Source organism: Medicago sativa, chromosome 7, assembly GCF_051527215.1.
Source record: "Medicago sativa cultivar Bolivia chromosome 7, Bolivia_mono, whole genome shotgun sequence".
Lineage (NCBI taxonomy): Eukaryota > Viridiplantae > Streptophyta > Magnoliopsida > Fabales > Fabaceae > Medicago > Medicago sativa.
Window position 1 is genome coordinate 50,491,626 of NC_140755.1, and position 21,785 is coordinate 50,513,410.

Consider the following 21,785-nt stretch of genomic DNA (forward strand, 5'->3'; position numbering starts at 1 on the left):
CTAGGAATTTGGTGGATAAGAAGCCTCCTAGGCGAATTTACTACCAGGTACCTTACGCGGACGGTTTTGGAGGAAACTCCGCTGCCAAAAGTCGTCTTGAGGGTGACGTAACCCCTTACGTGCACTTGTTCGCCCGTAAACCCTGCCAATGTTCCTCTGAAAGGCTGCAATTGTTCCGGATCCAAACCCATCCGGTCAAAAGTATCGTAGTAAAGTATATCAGCAGAGCTCCCTGGATCTATTAGGACCCTCTTCACGTCCCACTTGAAAATTTGCAAAGTGATAACCATGGGATCGTCGTCATGTGGTATCACGCCTTGATAGTCTTTGGTCGAGAAAGAAATGTCTGGCTCATGCTCCGAGGTTTTGTCTTCATACTCCTGGCACAACATCACCTGTCGTACATATCTTTTTCGAGACGAACTGGACTCTCCTCCTCCTGAGAAGCCGCCAGAGATAGTATTTAGCGTGTGTCTTTTTTCTTCAGTAACTCCCTCCTTTCGATCGTCGGTTTTTTGCCTGCTCTCGCCCCTTCTATCTTGGGCGTATCCCCTCAGCTTCCCGTTCTGTATTAACTTTTCGATCTCCTGGCGAAGGTGTATGCACGAATCAGTGTCATGGCCTCGTATCTTGTGGTATTTGCACCATTTATCTTTGTCTCCTCCCATAGTGTGATACCGCGTGGGAGGTGGGTCGGGGATTAACTTCGTCTAGTAGACCTCCTTCATGATACGTTCTGGCTTTGTGTTTAGAGGAGTAAAATCTTCAAGGCGCGGCCTCGAGTAACGGGAATCGTAAGGTCGCCTTTCCGGTCTTCTGTAAGGGATACGATCTCTGCCAGCTGTCGGCTGGTACGATCGCCGTTCTGCTCCGCTGGGTGCGCGTTCTTTGGCATCTCTTGCTTTCTTTTCGGCGTTACTCTCTTCACCCTTGATGTAGCATTCTGCTCTGGCAATGATTTCTTCCATGGAGTCAGCAGGTTTCTGGGCCAGGGATTCGTTAAACTGTCCCGCCCTCAAACCATTCTGGAAGGCGCCCACGAACACCTCTTGATTGGGATTGATCACCTTGATGGTTGTGTCGTTAAACCTCGCCAGATAGTCCCGGAGGGATTCGTTTTGTCCCTGGCGTACGTTGAAAAGGCTGGTCGCCTGGACTTTGCGATGGCGACTAGCGGAAAATTGCTGGACTAACTTTCTCGTCATGTCTTGGTAGCTGAGGACGGAGAACCGTGGGAGATTCATGTACCAACGTAAAGCAGCGTCAGAGAGGGTGCCCGCTAATAACTTGCACTTCAGAGAGTCAGGAGCTCCGACCACGGCCATGCGGGTGTTGAAGGCCGTGATGTGCTCCATGGGGTCGCTCTTCCCATCGAAAGTGGACAGGTGGGGAGGTTTGAAGTTTTTTGGAACTGGCGCGTCCCAGATTTCGGCCGACAACGGTTGCGGCTCGGGGTCGTCCATCTCGCCGTGATGCGATTCTTCTTTTTCTTCCAGTTGCTTCTGTTGCATGGTTTCCATTGAAGCCTGAAGGGCGTTGTTGTGATCCCTCAGTTGAGCGAGCTGGGATCGCATGGTTTCTAATTCTTCGGTTGTTGCCATGATGGAAAGCCTTTCTCTAAACCGTACGTGAGGTGCGATTTAGGTTGGTTAGGAAGGTAGGGTTTCCAAATCGCAAAGGGGTTTTTGCGATTTGAAGGTCTAGTTTCTCTGTTAGGGTTCCCGAACCACGGATTGCGATTCAGAAACGTGGTCAAGGTTAGTTTTACCTCTTCCCACAGACGGCGCCAACTGTACTAGCAGAAAAGTACGGTAAGGAATACTAGGATTCTAGGGTTTAGATTGATGATTAGATGCCTTGAGAATGCTCTCAAGAGTAGTATTTATAGCCTGCTATGGGCTTGGGCTCTGGTTGCTTGGTTCCCAAGCAACAGGGGTATTTACGTATTTTGGGCGGTTTCTAGAGGCTTCTAGAAGTTGGATGAGGCGGCGCCCTTTAGGGGGCGCGCAAGGGGTCAGGAACCCTTCCAGAGGGCGCCCAGGCCCTTCCAGAGGACGCCCAGACCTTTTTGGAGGTCTTAGAGCCCTCTTTGTAGGGCTCCCATGTCCTTAGGAATGTGATGACGGTCCAAATACAATCACTTTTTCTTATAGTGTTTGTGTTTATACTTCATTGAGTACATTGAACTGATGTTTTTTGGGTCTTTTTTTTTTTTGCAGAAAGGTTGTGCTTTCTTTTGATTCGGCAAATTGTGAATCCGAATCCGTTGTATTTGTTCCTCTTTTATTTTTGCAATGAATGTTTAATTGGTTATTTGAATTTCACAATATTATATCATTTATAACTATAAGTGACATAAAAATTTCTACCATATACCCTTAGAAGTAAATTACATTTAAAAAATATAAATTGAAATTTATAAAACCATGTTATTATATTTTTAATTTACAAAACTTACATAAAAAATTATCAACATAGTGTGACACAAATGATAGATATTTAAATCCCTTAACTATTATTTGATTTAGGATTCGATTTATGATTGTTGTATATGAAAAAATATTTGTTGAAAGAGGTGAACTATTTAAATGGATCTCATACCTGGAACGGATTTCAATATAAATCACATTAACTCATTATTTGAGGACACATTAATCGCAATATAAATCACATTAATTCTTTTTAAAATGTAATCACATTAAAATGCATTAATGTGAAAAAATTTATTCCGTTTATAATAGTCATCACATTAAAGAGTATCTCTATTTTTATCTTTATATAAGATCATCCACAATTATGGATGCTTCATCTAATTAGCACCATATTAAATAGGCACCCCATTGTTAATCTTATTTGATGCTTTTCATCATCCAATCAAAATGGATAATGGATTATGACTCATTTATTTTTTATCAACCAATCAAAAAATGGATCATAACTCATTTGTTTTTTTATGATCCAATCAAAATGGATCGTTACTCATTTGTTAATTATTATATGATGTTTTTCCTAAATATAGACAATTACTTTTTCATCAGTTTTATATTCCTCTTCCTCCGTGTTCAATGTATTCTTAATAGAATCTCTCATATATGCGATTTTGCGATTACTTGTGGAGGTTGCAATTTTGCGTTTCTTCAAGGCAATTGCGATTTGCGATTCTCCAAAAATTAATTGCACCGCTAAGTAAACTAAACACAAAAACCTTAGGAATAGAAACCCTAGTGCAATGAGCTCTGAGTTTGTCTTCTCCGCTCAAGATGATCCAACCCTGAACCACACCAAAAAGCCACCCGATCCTAAAGCTTTCACCGCCAAAGCCTTCCTTCCACGATAAACTCTTGGGATCCTCTCAAGAAGTCCCAACCCGTGAAAGAGAAAACATGATCGAAAAGAATTTGGTGCGAATTGAACTGGAAGATGGAAACAGACTACTCCCAAAGGTTTACCTGGAACCAACGGTGTTTCAGGAACTCTGCACACCATGGAAAGACGCCCTCGTCGTCAAGCTGTTGGGCAAAACCCTAGGTTACAACACCATGAGAGATCGGCTGCATAGAATTTGGAAACTCCAAGGAGGTTTCGAAATCATGGATAACGACAACGGTTTCTATATGGTGAAGTTTGATCAAGCAGCAGACAAAGAGAAAGTTGTTACTGGAGGCCCTTGGTTAATATATGACCATTGTCTGGTAGTCACACATTGGTCACCTGAATTTGCTTCTCCAAATGCCAAAGTGGAACGCACGATCGTGTGGGTTCGCTTTCCAGGTTTAAATTTAGTCTATTATGATGAGAGTTTTCTTCTAGCCATGGTTTCAGCAATTGGTCGGCCAATCAAAGTGGACACTAACACTCTGAAAGTTGAAAGAGGTAAATTTGCAAGAGTCTGTGTCGAAATTGATCTCACTCTGCCAGTTGTAGGAAAAATTTAGGTGAATGGACATTGGTACAAAATTCAGTACGAGGGCCTCCACCTAATATGCACCAACTGTGGGTGTTACGGCCATCTGGGTAGAAACTGCACCACGCCCCCCAGAATCGCCCCTCCCGAGACACCACAACAACAGACTGCCGGCAACCAACAAGAGGACAGCCAACCGCCGCAACACATCAACCAGACCATCGACCAGTCACAATTAATGCTGGAATCCAGTAACGGTAAGGCAGTTAATTTTGTTCCAAATGATTTATCAGCAATTAAGGGCAATATAATTAGCATTGATGAAGGGAATAAAGAGCTTCATGGAGATTGGCTGCTTGTTACAAGAAAAAAGAAGTCAACCAGTAACCCCACCTTAATTTCCTCAAAACCTGTTACCAACAAAACCAATAGGTTCACTCCGCTGACATCTGTGACCCAAAAAAACAGACCTGCCCCACTAAACCAGAAATTTCCCCCACGTCCCAATCCTAATGACATAACACGTGCAAACAAACCCACCAATGACCCTAAAAGACGTAGGCAAGAAGAAAACAATTCTGACCCCCTCATGGAATACTCTTTTGCTTCCCCAACCATTAATGCAAAACCTAAGCCAGTGAATGATAGTTCAAAAAAGCATGCAATACCAACTTATGTGGTAAAGAGCAACTACAGAACCAATAACAACCTTGAAACATCCATCCCGTCCCCACACAAACTCGACCAATCTGTTACTTTTGAACCAAATTTTGGTAACGTCACCATCCTTACCCCCACACATTTGAACCCCTCAGCCATCACTGACCCTCACACAAGCCCAAGCGCTAGACACAATCACGTTACCAGTGAGGACACAACTGATGATTGCATTGCTTCTATGAAGAATAATGATGACCTTGGTGTACGTGATGAAGACATGGTCACGTAATTATCTATCTCTGTGGACCTTTTTGTTTTCCAGCTTGTTATGGATGCTCTGATAGATATTTCAATCCTCTCTTGGAACATCAGAGGGGCATACAATAACAATGCCAGAAGACAATTGAAAGATATGATAAGAAAGCATAATCCAACTTTCATGGCTATTTATGAAACTCACATACCTTTTACTCGACTCTCCTCCTTCTGGACTAATATTGGCTACACTCCAGTTCACATTGTTGAAGCAAATGGTCATTCTGGAGGCATTTGGCTCCTCAAACATTCTGCACCAACATTTCCTCAACTATTCTTGATTCTAACCAGTACTCCATAACCTTCTCCATTGGCCGAGGTACTGCTAACACTACTTGCACTTGCATCTATGCTAGCCCGAACTACTCCATGCGACCCAACCTCTGGAATTACCTCATGAACATCAACAATACCATGGACGTACCGTGGATGCTCATAGGTGATTTTAATGAGACCCTCCTCCTCAGTGAACAAAGAGGCGGCATCTTCTATCACAATAGAGCTGCCACTTTCTCAAACTTCATGAACAATTGCAACCTCCTCGACCTTACAACAACAGGTGGTCGCTATACTTGGCATAAAAACAACAATGGCATCCGTATTCTCTCTAAAAAGCTTGACAGAGGTTTGGCTAATGTTGACTGGCGTCTTTCCTTCCCTGAAGCTTTTGTTGAAGTCCTCTGTAGATTGCATTCAGATCACAATCCTCTCCTCCTCCGTTTTGGAGGCCTCCCTCTTGCTAGAGGGCCCCGACCCTTTCGTTTTGAAGCAGCCTGGATAGACCACAGTGAGTATATTGATGTGGTCAAAAAATCTTAGACCACTTACAATCATAACACAACCGCATCTCTAATCAAAGTCATGGAGAACTCAATCACTTTCAACCATGATGTCTTTGGAAACATTTTTCAAAGGAAAAAACATGTGGAACGGAGGCTCAAGGGCGTTCAATCCTATTTAGAAAGAGTTGACTCATCTCGACACACACTTCTTGAAAAAGAGCTGCAACAAGAATACAATCATATCCTCTTCCAAGAAGAAATGTTGTGGTACCAAAAGTCAAGAGAAAAATGGGTGAAGTTTGGTGACAAAAACACTTCTTTTTTTCATGCTCAAACTATCATCAAAAGAAAGCGAAACAGAATTCACAGGCTGCAGCTCTCAAACGACATCACAACTTCTGACAGTGCTATTCTCCAAGAAGAAGCCCAAAAATATTTCAAAAATTTCTTTTGCGGCAACCAGCCCCCCCATAACCGAACCTTCAATGAAGGAAGCCACCCCGTCCTTGATGACACCGGTAAAAATTCTCTAACCTTTCCTGTTACCAAAAATGAAGTTTTTGCTGCCCTCAACTCCATGAAACCTTACAAAGCCCTTGGACCCGATGGTTTCCACTGCATTTTCTTCAAACAATACTGGCATATTGTTGGTGATGACATCCACCATCTAGTCGAAGCAGCCTTCCTAACAGGTCATTTTGATTCAGAGATCTCAAACACTCTCATTGCACTAATCTCAAAAATTGATCCTCCCAAAACTTACAAAGATTTCAGACCCATCAGTCTTTGCAATATAGTTTACAAAATCATCACAAAGGTTTTAGTTCATCGACTGCGGCCTCTTCTTAACAATATTATTGGCCCCTATCAAAGTAGTTTCCTACCTGGTAGGGGCACATCTGATAACTCAATTGTTTTGCAGGAAATTGTTCACTTCATGAAAAGATCCAAAAGAAAGAATGGATGTGTAGAATTCAAGCTTGACTTGGAAAAAGCGTTTGACAATGTTAATTGGGAGTTCCTCAACTCTTGTCTACATGATTTTGGTTTTCCAGATATTACCGTCAAGCTTATCATGCATTGTGTCTCCTCAGCCAACTACTCTATCTTATGGAACGGAAACAAGATGCCTCATTTCAAGCCCACTCATGGACTCAGGCAAGGTGACCCACTTTCTCCCTACCTCTTCATTCTGTGTATGGAAAAGCTTTCAGTTGCTATTCATGATGCTGTTCTTCAAGGGAGGTGGGAACCAATTCACATCACTAATGACGGGCCTCAGATATCCCATCTTCTCTTTGCTGATGACGTTCTTCTTTTTACTAAGGCTAAAAGCTCCCAACTTCACTTCATCACTAGTTTATTTGACAGGTTCAGTAGAGCATCAGGTTTGAAAATTAATATTTCCAAGTCTAGAGCATTATATTCTTCTGGCACCCCAAATTGCAAAATCAATAACCTCACTGCTATTTCTGGTATTCAAAGCACAACTTCTCTTGGCAAGTACTTGGGTTTTCCAATGCTTCAGGGTCGACCTAGAAGAAGTGATTTTAACTTTATTATTGAAAAAATGCAAACCAGACTTGCATCTTGGAAGAACAGAGTCCTAAACAGAACAGGTAGACTGACTCTAGCAACTTCTGTTTTATCCTCCATCCCTACTTACTATATGAAGATTAATTGGCTTCCTCAAAATATATGTGATAGTATAGACCAAACCACCCGTAATTTCATCTGGAAAGGCTCTAATAACAAAGGGATCCACCTAGTCAATTGGAAAACAGTTACTAGACCGAAGCATATTGGTGGCTTGGGTGTTCGCTCAGCAAGAGATGCTAATACTTGTCTGCTTGGGAAACTTGTTTGGGACATGGTACAATCCACCAATAAGTTATGGGTGAATCTCCTCTCTAATAAGTATTCAACCGGTCCTAACATGCTTGATGCCAGAGTGACTAGCAGCAGCTCCCCTTCATGGTCTTCTATAGTTCGAGCCAAAAACATTCTCAAAGCCAGTTATACTTGGCGTGCAGGAGCGGGCACCTCCTCTTTCTGGTTTAGCAATTGGAGCTCTCATGGCTTACTTGGTTCCCTGGTCCCTATCATCGACATTCATGATCTCCATCTCTCTGTCAAAGATGTCTTCACGTCCGATGGCCAACATACTGATGTTCTCTACACCAACCTTCCTCAACACATAGCGGACACCATCAACAATTCTCACATGAGATTCAATGCTCATATTGAAGATGCTCTCATTTGGAACCATAACAAGAATGGCGTTTACACTACCAAAAGCGGGTACTCCTGGCTTCTCTCCCTCTCAGAAACAACGAGTAATGATACTACTTGGTCTTGGATTTGGCGGCTGAAAGCTCCTGAAAAATACAAGTTCCTAATTTGGCTTGCCTGTCATAATGCAACCCCTACCTTATCCCTGCTTCATTGCAGAAATATGACAGCCTCAGCAACTTGTTCGCGTTGTGGAGAAAATGAAGAAACTTTCTTGCATTGTGTCCGTGACTGCAAATACTCCACATCGATCTGGCACAAAATTGGTTTCGATAACACTGCTTTCTTCACTGAGGGTTGTGCACAAGTCTGGCTTAAGACATTCTCTTCTGGGTCTCGCGCAAGCAGCTTCCTCGCCGGTCTTTGGTGGTCTTGGAGGCACCACAACATGATGTGTATCAGCAATGAAACTTGGCCATTATTTCGGATCAGTTTCCATATTCAGGATTCAGTAAATGTCATTGAGGCTAGTTTTCAAAAGATTAACGCCACCCCTCTCCAACTCGTGCTGGATTTGGTGGTATCATTCGAAACAACGCTAGTTTCTACCTCTCTGATTTCTCTGGCTTCATTCCGGATTCGAAAGACATCCTGTTAGCTGAACTCACTGCTCTTCACCGTGGCTTTCTATTGGCTGCAGCTATGGGAATAGAGGATTTAGCTTGCTACTCGGACTCCCTTCTCTCCATTAATCTCATTACAGGCCGAGCATCAAATTTCCATGCCTATGCTGTCCTAACTCAGGAGATAAAGGACCTCTTATCTGCTCACAATTTCTCCGTTCATCATTGTCTCCGTGAAGGAAACCAATGTGCGGACTTCATGGCCAAATTGGGAGCCTCATCGAATGAAGAATGCTTAGTCCATGCTTCTCCTCCTCATGAGCTTCTTGTTTTAATTAGAAATGATGCCATAGGAACCTCTTTTCCTAGAGCTTAGGCTTCTGACTTTGTTTTTCCTCTCTCTGTTTTTGTTTTTGTTTGATTTTAGCCTTGTAACCAAAAAAAAAAAAATATTCCTCTTCCTCCCATTAAAAAAAGTTATGTGTTTTGTCAAAATTTTTTTTTTTTGTGTGTTTTGAAAAGCATGGCAATTTAGTCCTTTGGTGGTAGATATCTAATTTTTTTTTTGAGGGATGGTGGTAGATATCTAATTGTTATGCTACTTTTATGAAAGGAAAATAATATTCCAAAAACAGAATGTCATTTATTGGGATGAAGCTTTCAGAATTAATTATCATTTATCTCCATTCAACCAAATTGCATCATTAGACAATTAAAAAAATGTTTTTCATATGAGGTCTTTGAGAATTAACATCGTCACCTTTTAATATTTAAATTGTTACAGTGTAACATGTTTCATATTTATATAGATAAATCAATTACTACTATATATTTTTTTCTTCAAATGTATATTTATTATACAAATAAATAAAAAATCAAATTTTATGACTTTGTCACCTTTTAATATGTAAACCAATGTCCACGTGAACATAGCTCTGTTGTTCACGACAATGCGTTATATGCAGGGGACGAGATTTGAACTCTAGACACCCCAATTATTCACTTTATCTATATTTGACCAAACAATAAGGTGTGTAAAGGTCTCTCTAAAAAAATGTAAATGTCAAATAAATAGAATCAATATCATAAAATCATGGGTTTGAATTTTCCTGATTTTATTTCTAAGTTGATAAGTACGAATTGATGAACAATAAAATATCATTTTGATTATGATGTATTTGGCTATAAAATAATTGTTTTTGCTCTCACTTTTTTCACAACACATTTTAGATTCACAATTCATATTATTGAAAATTTTGTCTAAAATTCTATTTTATGCCTTTGTTACATTGACATTTCTTTACCTAATTCTCTTATTTCATTTTGTTATTTTCTTTCTTTAATTTAAGTGGGAAATGCCCATGTTTTTCATTTCTCTATTATCTCCACTTCATTTACATGTTCACTTATAACCACTAATTTATTTTGACTTACATTTTTATTTAGCTTTATTATAGAATATATCATCTGAATCAACACTACAAGAAACTTGCCATTTAGCAATGGCAGAAACCGTTGGTAAAGGTCTCAAAAGCCGTTGCTATAGGTCATAAAACCTATACCAACGCCCACCTGCTACCGTCTAGGATACTATGCTTATAGCAACGGCAAGAATGCCGTCTCAATAGCTTATACCAACGGAAAATTAGCTTGATGCTATAGATTTCGGAGCTATAGCAACGACATTTTACACCTATTAAATAACTTTAGTCAACCTCCATATCCGTTGGTATAGGACCAAATTGTCCGTTGCTATAGGTTCTCTCTTTTTTTTTTTTTAATAAAATTCACCCTAAGATAAATATTTTTTAATAATAATAAAATTTTCACAATAATTCTTGACAAAAAAATAATATATTCGGCAATACTTGTTTATTCGGCAATATATATATATGATCATCTCATTTAAATTCTAATATATATATATATATATATATATATATATATATATATATATATATATATGAACATCTACTGTTTCATCCATTGTAGAAATTATACTCAAATTTGACACACTAACATCTCTCTTCAAGTGCACGACTCTCTGAGTCTGTAATTATGTGACATAGCCAAATAAGGTCAAACGAAGGCACAACATGGTCAAAATGGTGATTTGATTTTAATTTATTATAGGGGTTTATATTCTTTTCTTTCATGAGAAAAGAATGTAAAAACTAGGAAAAGAAAAATGATGAAAAAGAACCTTTAAATTGAGAGATTGGGTTTATTGAAGGAGTTTAAGATTTTTTTTATGATTAATTTACTAAAAAATTAGACACAATTAAAAAACACAACATTTAAAAATGTCTAATAAACACGTATTTTGTCAACTAAGCATAATACATAAGCATTTTTATTTGATCAAATTTTAACAAAGATCAAAGGTGAAGGAATTTAAAATAATAGAGATTGATTAAAAAAATGTTGCATGAAAACAATTCAAACCCCAAAAGATTAAATTTAACATAAAAATTAAACAAACATCTAAAAACTAACGAAATAATTCATCATAATGTTCAGAGTTCCGAGGGAGCCTATAATAAATTGTATCATCACATTAAACTAAGAGCAACCACACAAATATCATAATGTTGAGATTTTCGTGGGAGACTACATTGAGTTGCATAGTCATATTAGGCTAAGAGCAACCACAAAAGTGAGATTGAAATCACATCTTCCTCTACAATCATAGGACATTAAGTATATGAGTCAACTCATTTAGATGTTGTTCAACATCCACTCTTTCATACACTATAATTTTAACACACTTGATATATTAACATATCTCCATTAAGTGTCAGACTCTCTGTGATCGTGATCAACCACCAATAACCACTCCTGTTATCCCATAATGTTAAACCAGGACATCATACAACTTTTGGGCCTTATGAGGAGTCAACACTGGTGTGGGCTGACGCATTTAAGAAAGACCAACCACACAAGTGAAAGTGATACTATATCTTCATCCAAAATTTTAAGACTTAAGTATTGTATTTTTTAACTTATTTGTTGTTCGATGTGCACTCTTTCTTTTATCCAATGTTGAGATTTAAATGACATTTGATACATCACAATATCATCTTCTTTAAGTATGACGAAATTCTAGCCCGTGCTTGGCACGGGTGTCCATACTAGTTTCATACTTATTTATACTAATTAATTACATATCATTTATAAAATATTTAATTAATTACGAGAGTAATTTTCTCATTTAATTATTAAAATAAAATAATGATATCCTATTTGTTATCTTGTGTCTGTCAAACAAATGATAAAGTTGATTTTAATCATGTTCATATTATCATATCTTTATCTAACAGCTTCTTTTCTTTTGATTGAGTAATCCCAATGTGCTCACTTGTCTCTTGAGAAGCTTTGTTTGGTAAATGGGACACGTATCAAATAATTTTAGTGCATATCCTGTTTTATCAAATTTTAATTAGTTTTTTTTCCCCTTAGAAAAATATATGTTTTTTCTTTTAACTTTATCCATTAACTTTCAGTTTCGGTTTGTCCTCCATTTAAAAGAATTTGTTCCGTTTATATAAACTAGACCCTAACCCGTGCGATGCACGGGTCTGTTTCGATTTTCATATATAAGAATCAGGTTTACTATATTATTAGTTGTCAACATGTTTAAATATATTATGTATAACATTTCAATAAAGACTACAATGAATAAAATACACCGAAGTTGCAACTCGTCATACAAAATCTAAACAATGAGCAAAATTTAAACAATGAGCTAATTAAATAGTTCAAAATACACATCAAAGGAAAAAAGTTACTGTATAAAGTTAGTATGAGAAACATATCAAGTGATTCAACCATATAAGCCTATAAGGTCACCTACATTTTAATTTTTCAAGACATATGTCGTAGGAAAAATGAGGAAGAAATGGTTGAAAACCCGCAGACTTTTGGGTTTAGATTGCGAAGGAGAAAGGAGAAAAAAGGGTTCGAAACTGCTTGGAAAAAAAGAAAAGGAATTAATTGGTTTTTTGAAAAGGGAGTTTAATATTGGATATCATGTAGTGGAAGCCAAATGCTATCACAAAATCAGCAAGTGGCTTGGTGGTTAAAATGCTTTGAAGTATCCAACATGGCATGGGTTTGAATCTCTGGAGGGATTTTTTTCATAAATATTTTTCAGAACCCTAAAAAAAGGGCGGGATTAGGGTTAATCAGGGTTGCTTGCAACACTGTTTAACATTTATATATATTAAGATTAAGATTAAGATATTTTTTACTCTATAAAAGAAATCTATGTTCTGTTCATCATAAACTAAACCCTTACTTCTCTTAACACCCAAATATAAAACGCTTGCATCTCTCTGTGAATTCTTCTAATCGATCAATAATGTCATGGATTATAAAACATAGAGGAAGTTCATTCACGAAGCAATTTTCTGTTTAAGAATTCGTGACACTTCCATAGGAGCTGCGTCGCCGGTAAATTTCTTACAATGGAAGGTTCCGCAGAGAGCAAGGAAGTTACCTAATGATCTTATTTCTTTCTCTCATCTTGAGTTATCTGAAATCAAAGACTGCGTGTTTTCATCATTGATGCTTTCTTTCCTCTCAGTCTGTTTGTTATTTTTGTTACTTAAAGTTACATCTTCATAACACGTTGTTTTCACTTTTCTAAGTTTTTTTTTTTTATTTTTTTATTTTCAATGTTATTATTATTATTATTATTATTATTATTATTATTATTATTAGTATTATTATTATTTTATTATTATTTTTTTTTAATGAATGTTTTCATATTGTTGTTCTGTTTCTAATGCGTGGTCAAGGATTAACAATGTTATAAATATAGAATTAGGGTTTCTTTGTACAATTTTAAGAAAGTAGTCAATGCACTTGTATCATCTACAATTATATATTTCTATAGAATTAGGGTTTCGTTTTTTAAAGAGCTGTTTCTTTATAAAAATTGATAATTCAAGACGCGTACTTTGCTATTTAATCGAAACTTTGGTAACATTCATGTGTTTGAATTTGATTTTAGACTGGAATTTTGGAAACCAAGTTGTGACTTCTTTTTTATCTTTTTGGAGCAATAGGACTCTCCCTTATAGCATCCCTATACCTTTGGAACAATAATGTTATTGTTAGGTCGCTTTCCAATAAAAGGTGTTGGTAGTATCAATTCTTCACTAACTATTCTTGACGCTCTTATTATTTCCAGAACTAGCAAAAAAGAAGAATGTATCAATTGAAAGAGGAGAACAATCATTGATCATAACTCAAAAGTCATGAAAATGTTACAGAAAGGAAACTATTTCAAGATTTGAAGATGGAAAGGAAAACAAATGCAAACCAGTTACAACTCATGAAGGTTCATTCAGGTGCAGACTTCACCGCATTAGTGCAACAAAGAAATCGGCAGCTGAGAAATCAAGCAATGTGAGATGTTCCAAGTTTGCCAGAGTTGCTTCTGCTAAATTTGGATCACTATCTCAGCTGGAATCTTGTTAAGAAATTTGCAATTTGGGATTTTCAAGTTGTGGAGACTATTTTTGGATCTACAACAAATATGTAAAAAGTCAATGCTGGTAGCTTTTTAGAGTCTGCTTATAATTTTGTAACCAAAAAAAATTATATGGATGTAACAAAAAAAAAAAAGAGTCTGCTTATAATTTTACCTTTTTAATGTTTCTGTGTATAGGTGGTTTGAAACAAATCATGAAAACCACTAGCCACTGCATCAGAGAATGACAGAGAAGTCTACTAACACAAAACTTCACTGCAAAGCGGCGATTTAGTTTGGTGTGGCTTTGCCTTACAGTGGTGCCATGGTTATTTCAGTATACATGGGCATTAATCATATTCTAGATGTGTAAACGCGATCTTTCCCTTTTTCTTTTTCCGATTCTCTTTTCTTTGGACTTTTGTGCAGTGGGCGTTTATGCAACGTTCTGTCAACTATGTTAGCTTTCGAGGGACAGTGTATCATTAGTTAAAACAATTAATGGAGGTGAATGTTCATTTTAAAACTAGAGGGGTCTCGGTGTCATTGAAAGAGACTTTAGGAGAGGACAATGTAGTTTAGTTTCCCCTAAATAACAACGTCCAATTAGTAAGACTAGTCACACTTCGGTGTTGAAATTATAATTACGACAAACTTCATATAAAAGATCAGATTTTATTACAAAACCACAAATTTAGGTCAGTACAAAAATATACTAAGAATCAACAAAGAAAGTATGAAAAACACACATAATACATAATCTGAATAGAGATCGTCGAATTGAACAAAAATCATTTTCATATCATCTCAAGAATAACACACTTTAGAGTCAAAATGTAATCAAAACACGTAGATGTTGGAATAATTAACATATAGGCGCCAAATGAGATTTATATAGAAAGGTACGTAAGCTCAAAAATTGGAATAGCGCTAAATGTTGTATATCTAAGCTCAAAGTCTGTTGTAAAAACATATAGGAAGGCCAGCAATGTTGAAAATAAACCCTAAAGCAACATCAGTAGAAAAATACCCTCATATTCAGTATGTGAATGACTGCCAATGTCTAAATAACTCATTATGATAATTGGTTGGATTAAGGCCCTCTTATCCCATAAGATGATTTGACAACACAAATTCCAGTACCAATTCAAGCCTAAATCATATGATGCATAAGTATTATTAAATTGTGGCTGAGGCGGCGGTTTATCACCATTGCACAAATCATTGTTTTTCTATGCTAATTTATTTCCTACAAAATATTACGAAATAGCGGCTATAACGCTGCTATAGCACTGTTGCATAGCAGAGTTTTATTAAACCATGTTTATATAACTAGAGTTAGTTAAGGTAGTTACAGTCAGTTAGATTTTAGTTAGATAATTATAGTTAGTTACACAATTAGTTAGTATAACTGATGGCTATAAATAAAACCACCATATACACTTTGACTTGAACACTTCTAAACACTTCTAAACACTTTCTACTTGAACAGTTTCATTTCTTGTCTTCAAGAAGAAAAGTTAACTGTTAATTAATCACCCAGCCATATACACTTCACAATCAAGAAACCCACCATACCAATCACTAAATGACTAAGACGAAGCCCTCATCTTCCACTACGAACCATCACCACAAACCATTTCAAGTCTCCAACAGGAACTCTACAGATAGAGCATTGCTGTTCAAGAATGTCAGCACAAGGAGAGTATTGTCAAAGGTTCAAAGAAACACTGAAACCAAGGAAACACCAATCAAGAAACTGCATTTAAAACGTCGTTGTGAAGATGCAACTTCAGGTAACAAGTCGTCTTTGACTTCCGATGACTCGAGAAGAAAGAAAGTAAAAACAACATTAGGTAACTTCCGTGCTCTCTGTGGAAAACTCGGTAAGGAACTTACCGCCGACGCGCTTCCTATCGAAGTGTCACGGATTCTAAAAAACAGAGGAAAATTCACTCACGATGGGAAAAAAATTATTGGAAATGTCCCTGGAATTGAAGTAGGTGACAAGTTTCAGTATTGGCAAGAACTCAATGTTGTTGGTCTTCATCGTCAGAATCTAAGTCTCATTGATTACGTGATAAAGGATGATAATTTAATTGCAACAAGCATTGTTTCTTGTCATTTTGATGATATGGATGATACAAAAGTGTTCGTTTATACAGGGGAAGGAGGTAATGTCATTAATTCTGGAGAATGTGATAAAGGGAATCTTGCTCTGATGAATAGTTTTGCTGTTAAGAATCCTATTAGAGTTATTATAAAGTTTAATTCAAAGAACGGTGGTGGTGCACGTGGTGGAGGTGAGGTGTATTGTTACTATGGTCTTTATAAAGTTGAATCTATTTGGGAAAAAAAAGGGAAATTAGATTTTAAATTTTGTTTGGTTAGATTGCCTGATCAGAAATTTTTTGTTAAAGATATTTCCAATGGAAAAGAAGCTGTTCCTATATGTGTGGTTAATCGTATAGATTCTGGCAAGGTTCCATTTTTTCAATACATTACTCGTAACATTTATCCTGAATGGCTTTTCAATGATTCCTCTGTTGGGCGTAAATGTGTTGATCATTATTCTGATTCAATGAAATGTTCCTGTGCTCTTAAGAGTGGAGGGAAAATTACTAGAGTACAGAAAAATGAGATTAAATTTAATCTTCAAATTTTCAAGACTAAGGCGAAAGGATGGGGTGTGAGATCAGAGAATGCAATTCCTTCTGGACATTTTATTTGTGAGTATTTAGGTGAGATTATTGAAGATGAGGAAGCTTTGAAAATAGTTGATAATGATGAGTATTTATTTAATATTGGAAATTATATTCACAAGGTCTATAGTTCGTGGGAAGAGGATTCATATATGGTTGATAGTAAGGAGATGAGTTCATATCAACCCTTAGAAGCTTCAAGTGGTAAAGAGGCCATTGATGATCGATGTGATAGTGGTAGGTTTACGATTGATGCTGCTAAGTATGGTAACGTGGCAAGGTTTATCAACCATAGTTGTTCTCCCAATTTGTTTGCTCGAAATGTTCTTTACGATGATGATGATCTGAGGATTCCACACATCATGCTATATGCAGCTGAGAACATTCCGAGCATGAATGAGCTGACTTTGAATTACAATTACAAGATCGATCAAGTGATTGATTCAAATGGAAATTTAAAGACGAAAGCATGTTATTGTGGAGCTTCTGAATGCATCCGTCGACTGTATTGATGAGATTTTTTCAGTAAAGGTAATTCATTTTTACTTTGGCCCTCTCATTCTATTTTGCTCATAAATTCATATTCTTCTCTGCTTTATTAAATGCTACCTTGTCAAGAACGAATTTTGATATTGTTTTCTTAATTATAAATCTAATAGGTGATATTCAAGCCATGCCCCGTTTTAGTTGCTGTAGAGGAATGCAAAATACATGTGGAACCAATTAATCCACCATGTATGATCTTTTTCTTGCAGACAAATATTACTTTATATAGTTTTTAGTTCCCTTGCGACTGCAATGTTATTCAACAGAAACAATAGATTGGTACAACAGTGTAATTACTTGAGTAATACATTTTTTTGGATGAAGTTGAACATGTCTGGTTTAGATTTTTGCTAATATATGATTTTCAGTGTATATCCGTACTGATGAATTATTGTATTTCTCATTGCCCCATGCTTCATTTAGATCAATACTGATATCTGTTGATCTTAAAATAGGGCTAGGCGTGTTTCCTTTTTGTCAACAATCTAAATGTTATGTGTTGAGCATCTATAAATGTAGTTATGTTATGTATGCAATGTTACTATGAGATGAAAAGCTGAATGAGGGAGCACAAGAGAGGAAATTTACAAAGAATTTGCAGAAGAAAATACAGATTGTAAAAAAACTCTCAATTAATGAGGTCGAATAATGATAAATGGATGAATTATGCACTAGAATGAGAACATTGTATTAACTGATTGTTATATGAATATTATGCATGAGTTCATTCAGTATTTAAATCAATATTGGTCATGGGAATTAGTGTTCATGAACGGTTGTAAAATGGCCATTAGTACCACTTGTGATAGGTATCATACACTATGCAAATTTGAACATGAAAATGTAATGAAATGGGATATGGAGATTTCTGAATAATTAGGACCTTATTTGACTCATGGTTGACCAATATGATGTCTATGTCGGTAAGAGTAACTGACATTTGTTCCTTCATTTTTCTAAATCTTCTATTCCCGTTTCTGGCACTTTGAGGGTGTTGTTTGGTTTTGTCTTTAGGATTTGTTGGAGTTTTCGGTTTTCTGCAGGCGTTGGTTGTTTCTGTCTTTATCCTTCTTTTATTGCATTTTGCTATTTCATTTGGTCCTGTATCTGAGTACTTGTACGGCTATCTTGGGAATTTTGTTGTATCTTGGATATCTTTCACTTATACTCTTGTTGAATTACTACCCTGTCATAAATAAAGTAGTCACAGACCTAACTCATTTCACTTCCAAGCTGAATGGAAAATTATCTCACAACCTAAAGCAAAATGAGGCCATTTACTTGGTTCCTCTTGTATTTGGTAAACCATTTACCTGGTTCTGGTTTTATCTGAATACTTGTACTGCTATCTTTGGACTTTTGTTGTAGCTTATTCTTGTACAAACAAAAATCAAAATAACTACAATATACTCAAAGATGGTCATTGAGAAAGGTGGTCCATATATAAATAAATCCAATCCTGATTCAAAAACATAGATAAAAGTTCAAAAGAGCTAACACATGCCAATAACTTATAGTATCACAATTTTCTCCAAGACAATAAACAGATTATGTTCTTCCAGCTGATAAAAAATGTTATCGCAATGTGTTCATAGCAAGAAGCAGACAATCAGTTACTAACAATCAGTTCGCAGAAAAGTAAAACTTTGTTATGTAAATTATGCATTTTAACATTGAGTGCGTTGTATTGCTGTTAGATGAGCTTTTAGTTTCACTTAACTATGAAGAGTTACATATTATATTATTGTATAACATTAGAAACCGAGAAGAATCGTGGTTCTAGCAAACCTTTGATGGAGGACAAAGATTTAAGCTGTCCTTCTTCCAACAAGGATGGTAACGATGATGGATTTGCTTCATTGTATTGATTATAGTAAATTCCTTTTTAATGGTATAATTCGTTAACATTATGATGACAAAAATGGTTCATGATTCATTGTAGCTTGATAAATAGTATGTATATATATTTCAATTACATATTTTCAGTGGTTCACTTGAAACTGATTTTAAGTTTCTTGTTTGTCCTGTATTTTTAGTAGAATGGAAATTCTTGCACAACCTTACCCAAACAATAAATTTTGAAAATGAAAGGAATTCAATGGAAGCATTTGAATTCCTTAGAATTTCAAATTCCCTTGAATTTTCAAATCCTCTATCCAAACACACTCAAGGTTGTGTGTTTTAATGAATATTTCAGATTCTCTCAATTCAAACAGAACACCATTTGTTCTTTTTCATCCCAATAATTGTGTTTGGAGAAGTAGGTAGGTGGATCAACAACGATTGCAACCTGTAGAGGTACAAGAGCATGTGCCAGTTGTTTCAATTCAACTGGAACAGTACTCAATAGATCACCAGGATTAGCCGGTAAGACGGAAGACACGTGGTTCATATCGCTACATGGGCTTCCTGCAAATTGTAAAACGGTAAATAAAGTTTCAACTATTAAGTTGCTGGAGGCGGTGAAATTCTTGCAAAACCGTGCATATGGTGGCAGTGGTGGAGTTGATGCCATCTACATGCTAGTTGGCAAATTTTTCACTACTTTGGCATGTTCAGCCAGAGTAGAGCTTTTACCTATATCAGATGAAGAAGAGGAATCTGAATTGGAATGGGAGTCGTTGACGCTTCACAGATTCAGATTATGTTCAAGTAAATAACATATAGTATCAAAATTTTATCCAAGACAATAAACAGATTATGTTCTTCCAGCCGATAAAAAATGTTATCGCAATGTGTCCATAACAAGAAGCACATACAATCAGTTACTAAGAATCAAGACACTCGTCTGCAATCGCCAAGCGTCATATGGAAAATGATAATCTTGAAAGGAGAAAACATAATGTCGCCTCTCATGTAGCTCAGGTCCTGAAACACGCACAGATTACAAATTGTATCTGTACTTGCGCTTGAAGGAAGAAGTTTTGTAGGCGGAGTACAAAGTAATCAAGAACATTCACAGGTGCTAAAATGGCTCCAATCCTGAAAACAAACCCCAACAGTGCTTACAGGATACACACAAAACAAGAACCCATAGAGTACGATACCAAAGACGAATAACTGGTGATGCTAAGCATCAATAAAAATAGTACGCCTAAGTTTTGTTAAATAGCGGCTATAGTGGTTCTATAGCAAAACTATTGAATAGAGGAACATAAACAAATCACTACTGCGCCTGACAACAATCAATTGGAATCACTCGAATTTTTCTTTGTGCAATCAGCTTCCCAAGTGACTTATTCATTCTACTATACCTTTTGCAGCTCCTGAGTGTAACTGGAAATGGATTTGACAGGAACCGATATTTCCACCTTAGTTTGGGAAGCACTTCATTTCACATATGTGTGTTTCTTAATTAATAATGGATCATTCAGTTTGGTTAAAAAATTGTTTTGTACTTGTCATCCTCTCACGAACTTATAACTTATTTTTATGAGCTCGTATCGCTTTTTAATAAGCTAATTCAAGTAGTTTATATCTTAAAGTTTATATCTTATCACTTTTTTATCTCAATTTTACCTTTGCATTTTTTATTGAAAAAGTTAATATTAACTTTACCTTTGCTTTATTGAAATCTATTTTGGACCTTTCCAAATTGTACGCGCCATAGGAAAGGTTGCATATGAGCTCCGACTTAGAGCAGATGCTAAGATTCATCCTGTATTTCACATCTCAAAACTCAAGCGCTTTCATGCTAAGATTCATCCTGTATTGCACAGATCATTCCTTTGGCACCAGAAATTGCTGGCACCCGCCTGGACTTGAAACCTCTACGCGCGCTGGGCTCGAGAGTATTGCAGAAAGGAACTCAGCATCAAGTTTTGGTCCAATGGGAGGGGTTACCTGACACCGACAACACGTGGGAAAATGCAGGTTATTTTCGCGAGACGTGTCCTAGTTTTATTTAGGGTTCTTTCTTAGTTTACAAAAGTACAATGTGTTTTCTTAAATGAAAAACGTACAGAAGAAAAAACCAAAACTTTTTCACTTGCTTTCATCAATATTGAATCAAAACCAATTTTGTACGCTATAAAAAAAATACCATACCACTGAGTTTTTGTGTTACATCATTTCAGTGTTTAACAGATTCGAGCTGTTCTGTCACCTCTGATATGATTCATATCAGAGAAGAACCTGTTGTATCCTGGGAGGATATGTGCTTATGAGGTGGATAAATCCCTAAGGACAGTGACTTTGTCACGCCTCAGGTTATATATCTGTTTACTAGGTTTTCTCTGATTTAATTTGTGAAGATTTTGATGGACTTTTGTCGGCAACCAAATTCGATAAGTTTCTTGCTCTCTATTTTACTTTGTTATTATTAGTCATCTTTATTTGTTATTATATTTCTCTTTAATTTCTTTATTTTGGACAGTTTTATGCCTAATTTTACAACATACGTGACACAGACAACGTGCGAAAATGCAGGTGATTTTCGCGAGACTTATCCTAGTTTCAACTTTGAGGACAAAGTTGTCTCTGAAGAGGATGGCAATGATACAATGCTGGACCATGCTGACAAGTCCAATACAACAATTGGGTCAA

The 21,785-nt window shown here is 36.6% G+C and overlaps 1 protein-coding gene and 2 pseudogenes across 1 annotated transcript; 2 read left to right on the top strand and 1 right to left on the bottom strand.

The window, feature by feature from the left end:
- Positions 1-668, bottom strand: LOC146906501 (uncharacterized). Its single transcript, XM_085728857.1, has 2 exons — positions 120-668; positions 1-24 (listed from the first exon to the last, which is right to left on the bottom strand). Exons 1-2 carry the CDS (start codon positions 666-668, stop codon positions 1-3), a joined length of 573 nt encoding a protein of 190 aa, XP_085584983.1.
- Positions 669-3,229: 2,561 nt separating this feature from the next.
- LOC146906502 (uncharacterized) lies at positions 3,230-4,853 on the top strand (annotated as a pseudogene).
- Positions 4,854-15,580: 10,727 nt separating this feature from the next.
- Positions 15,581-17,206, top strand: LOC146906503 (histone-lysine N-methyltransferase, H3 lysine-9 specific SUVH5 pseudogene; annotated as a pseudogene).
- The last annotated feature ends 4,579 nt before the right edge of the window (positions 17,207-21,785 follow it).

Excerpts from the sequence above, each read along its gene's own strand:
- LOC146906501 (XM_085728857.1), bottom strand. The coding sequence starts at position 668 with ATGGGAGGAGACAAAGATAAATGGTGCAAATACCACAAGATACGAGGC. Across the intron at positions 25-119 it reads TTACGGGCGAACAAGTGCAC|GCTTCTTATCCACCAAATTC; the intron begins GTAAGGGGTTAC and ends TTCGCCTAGGAG.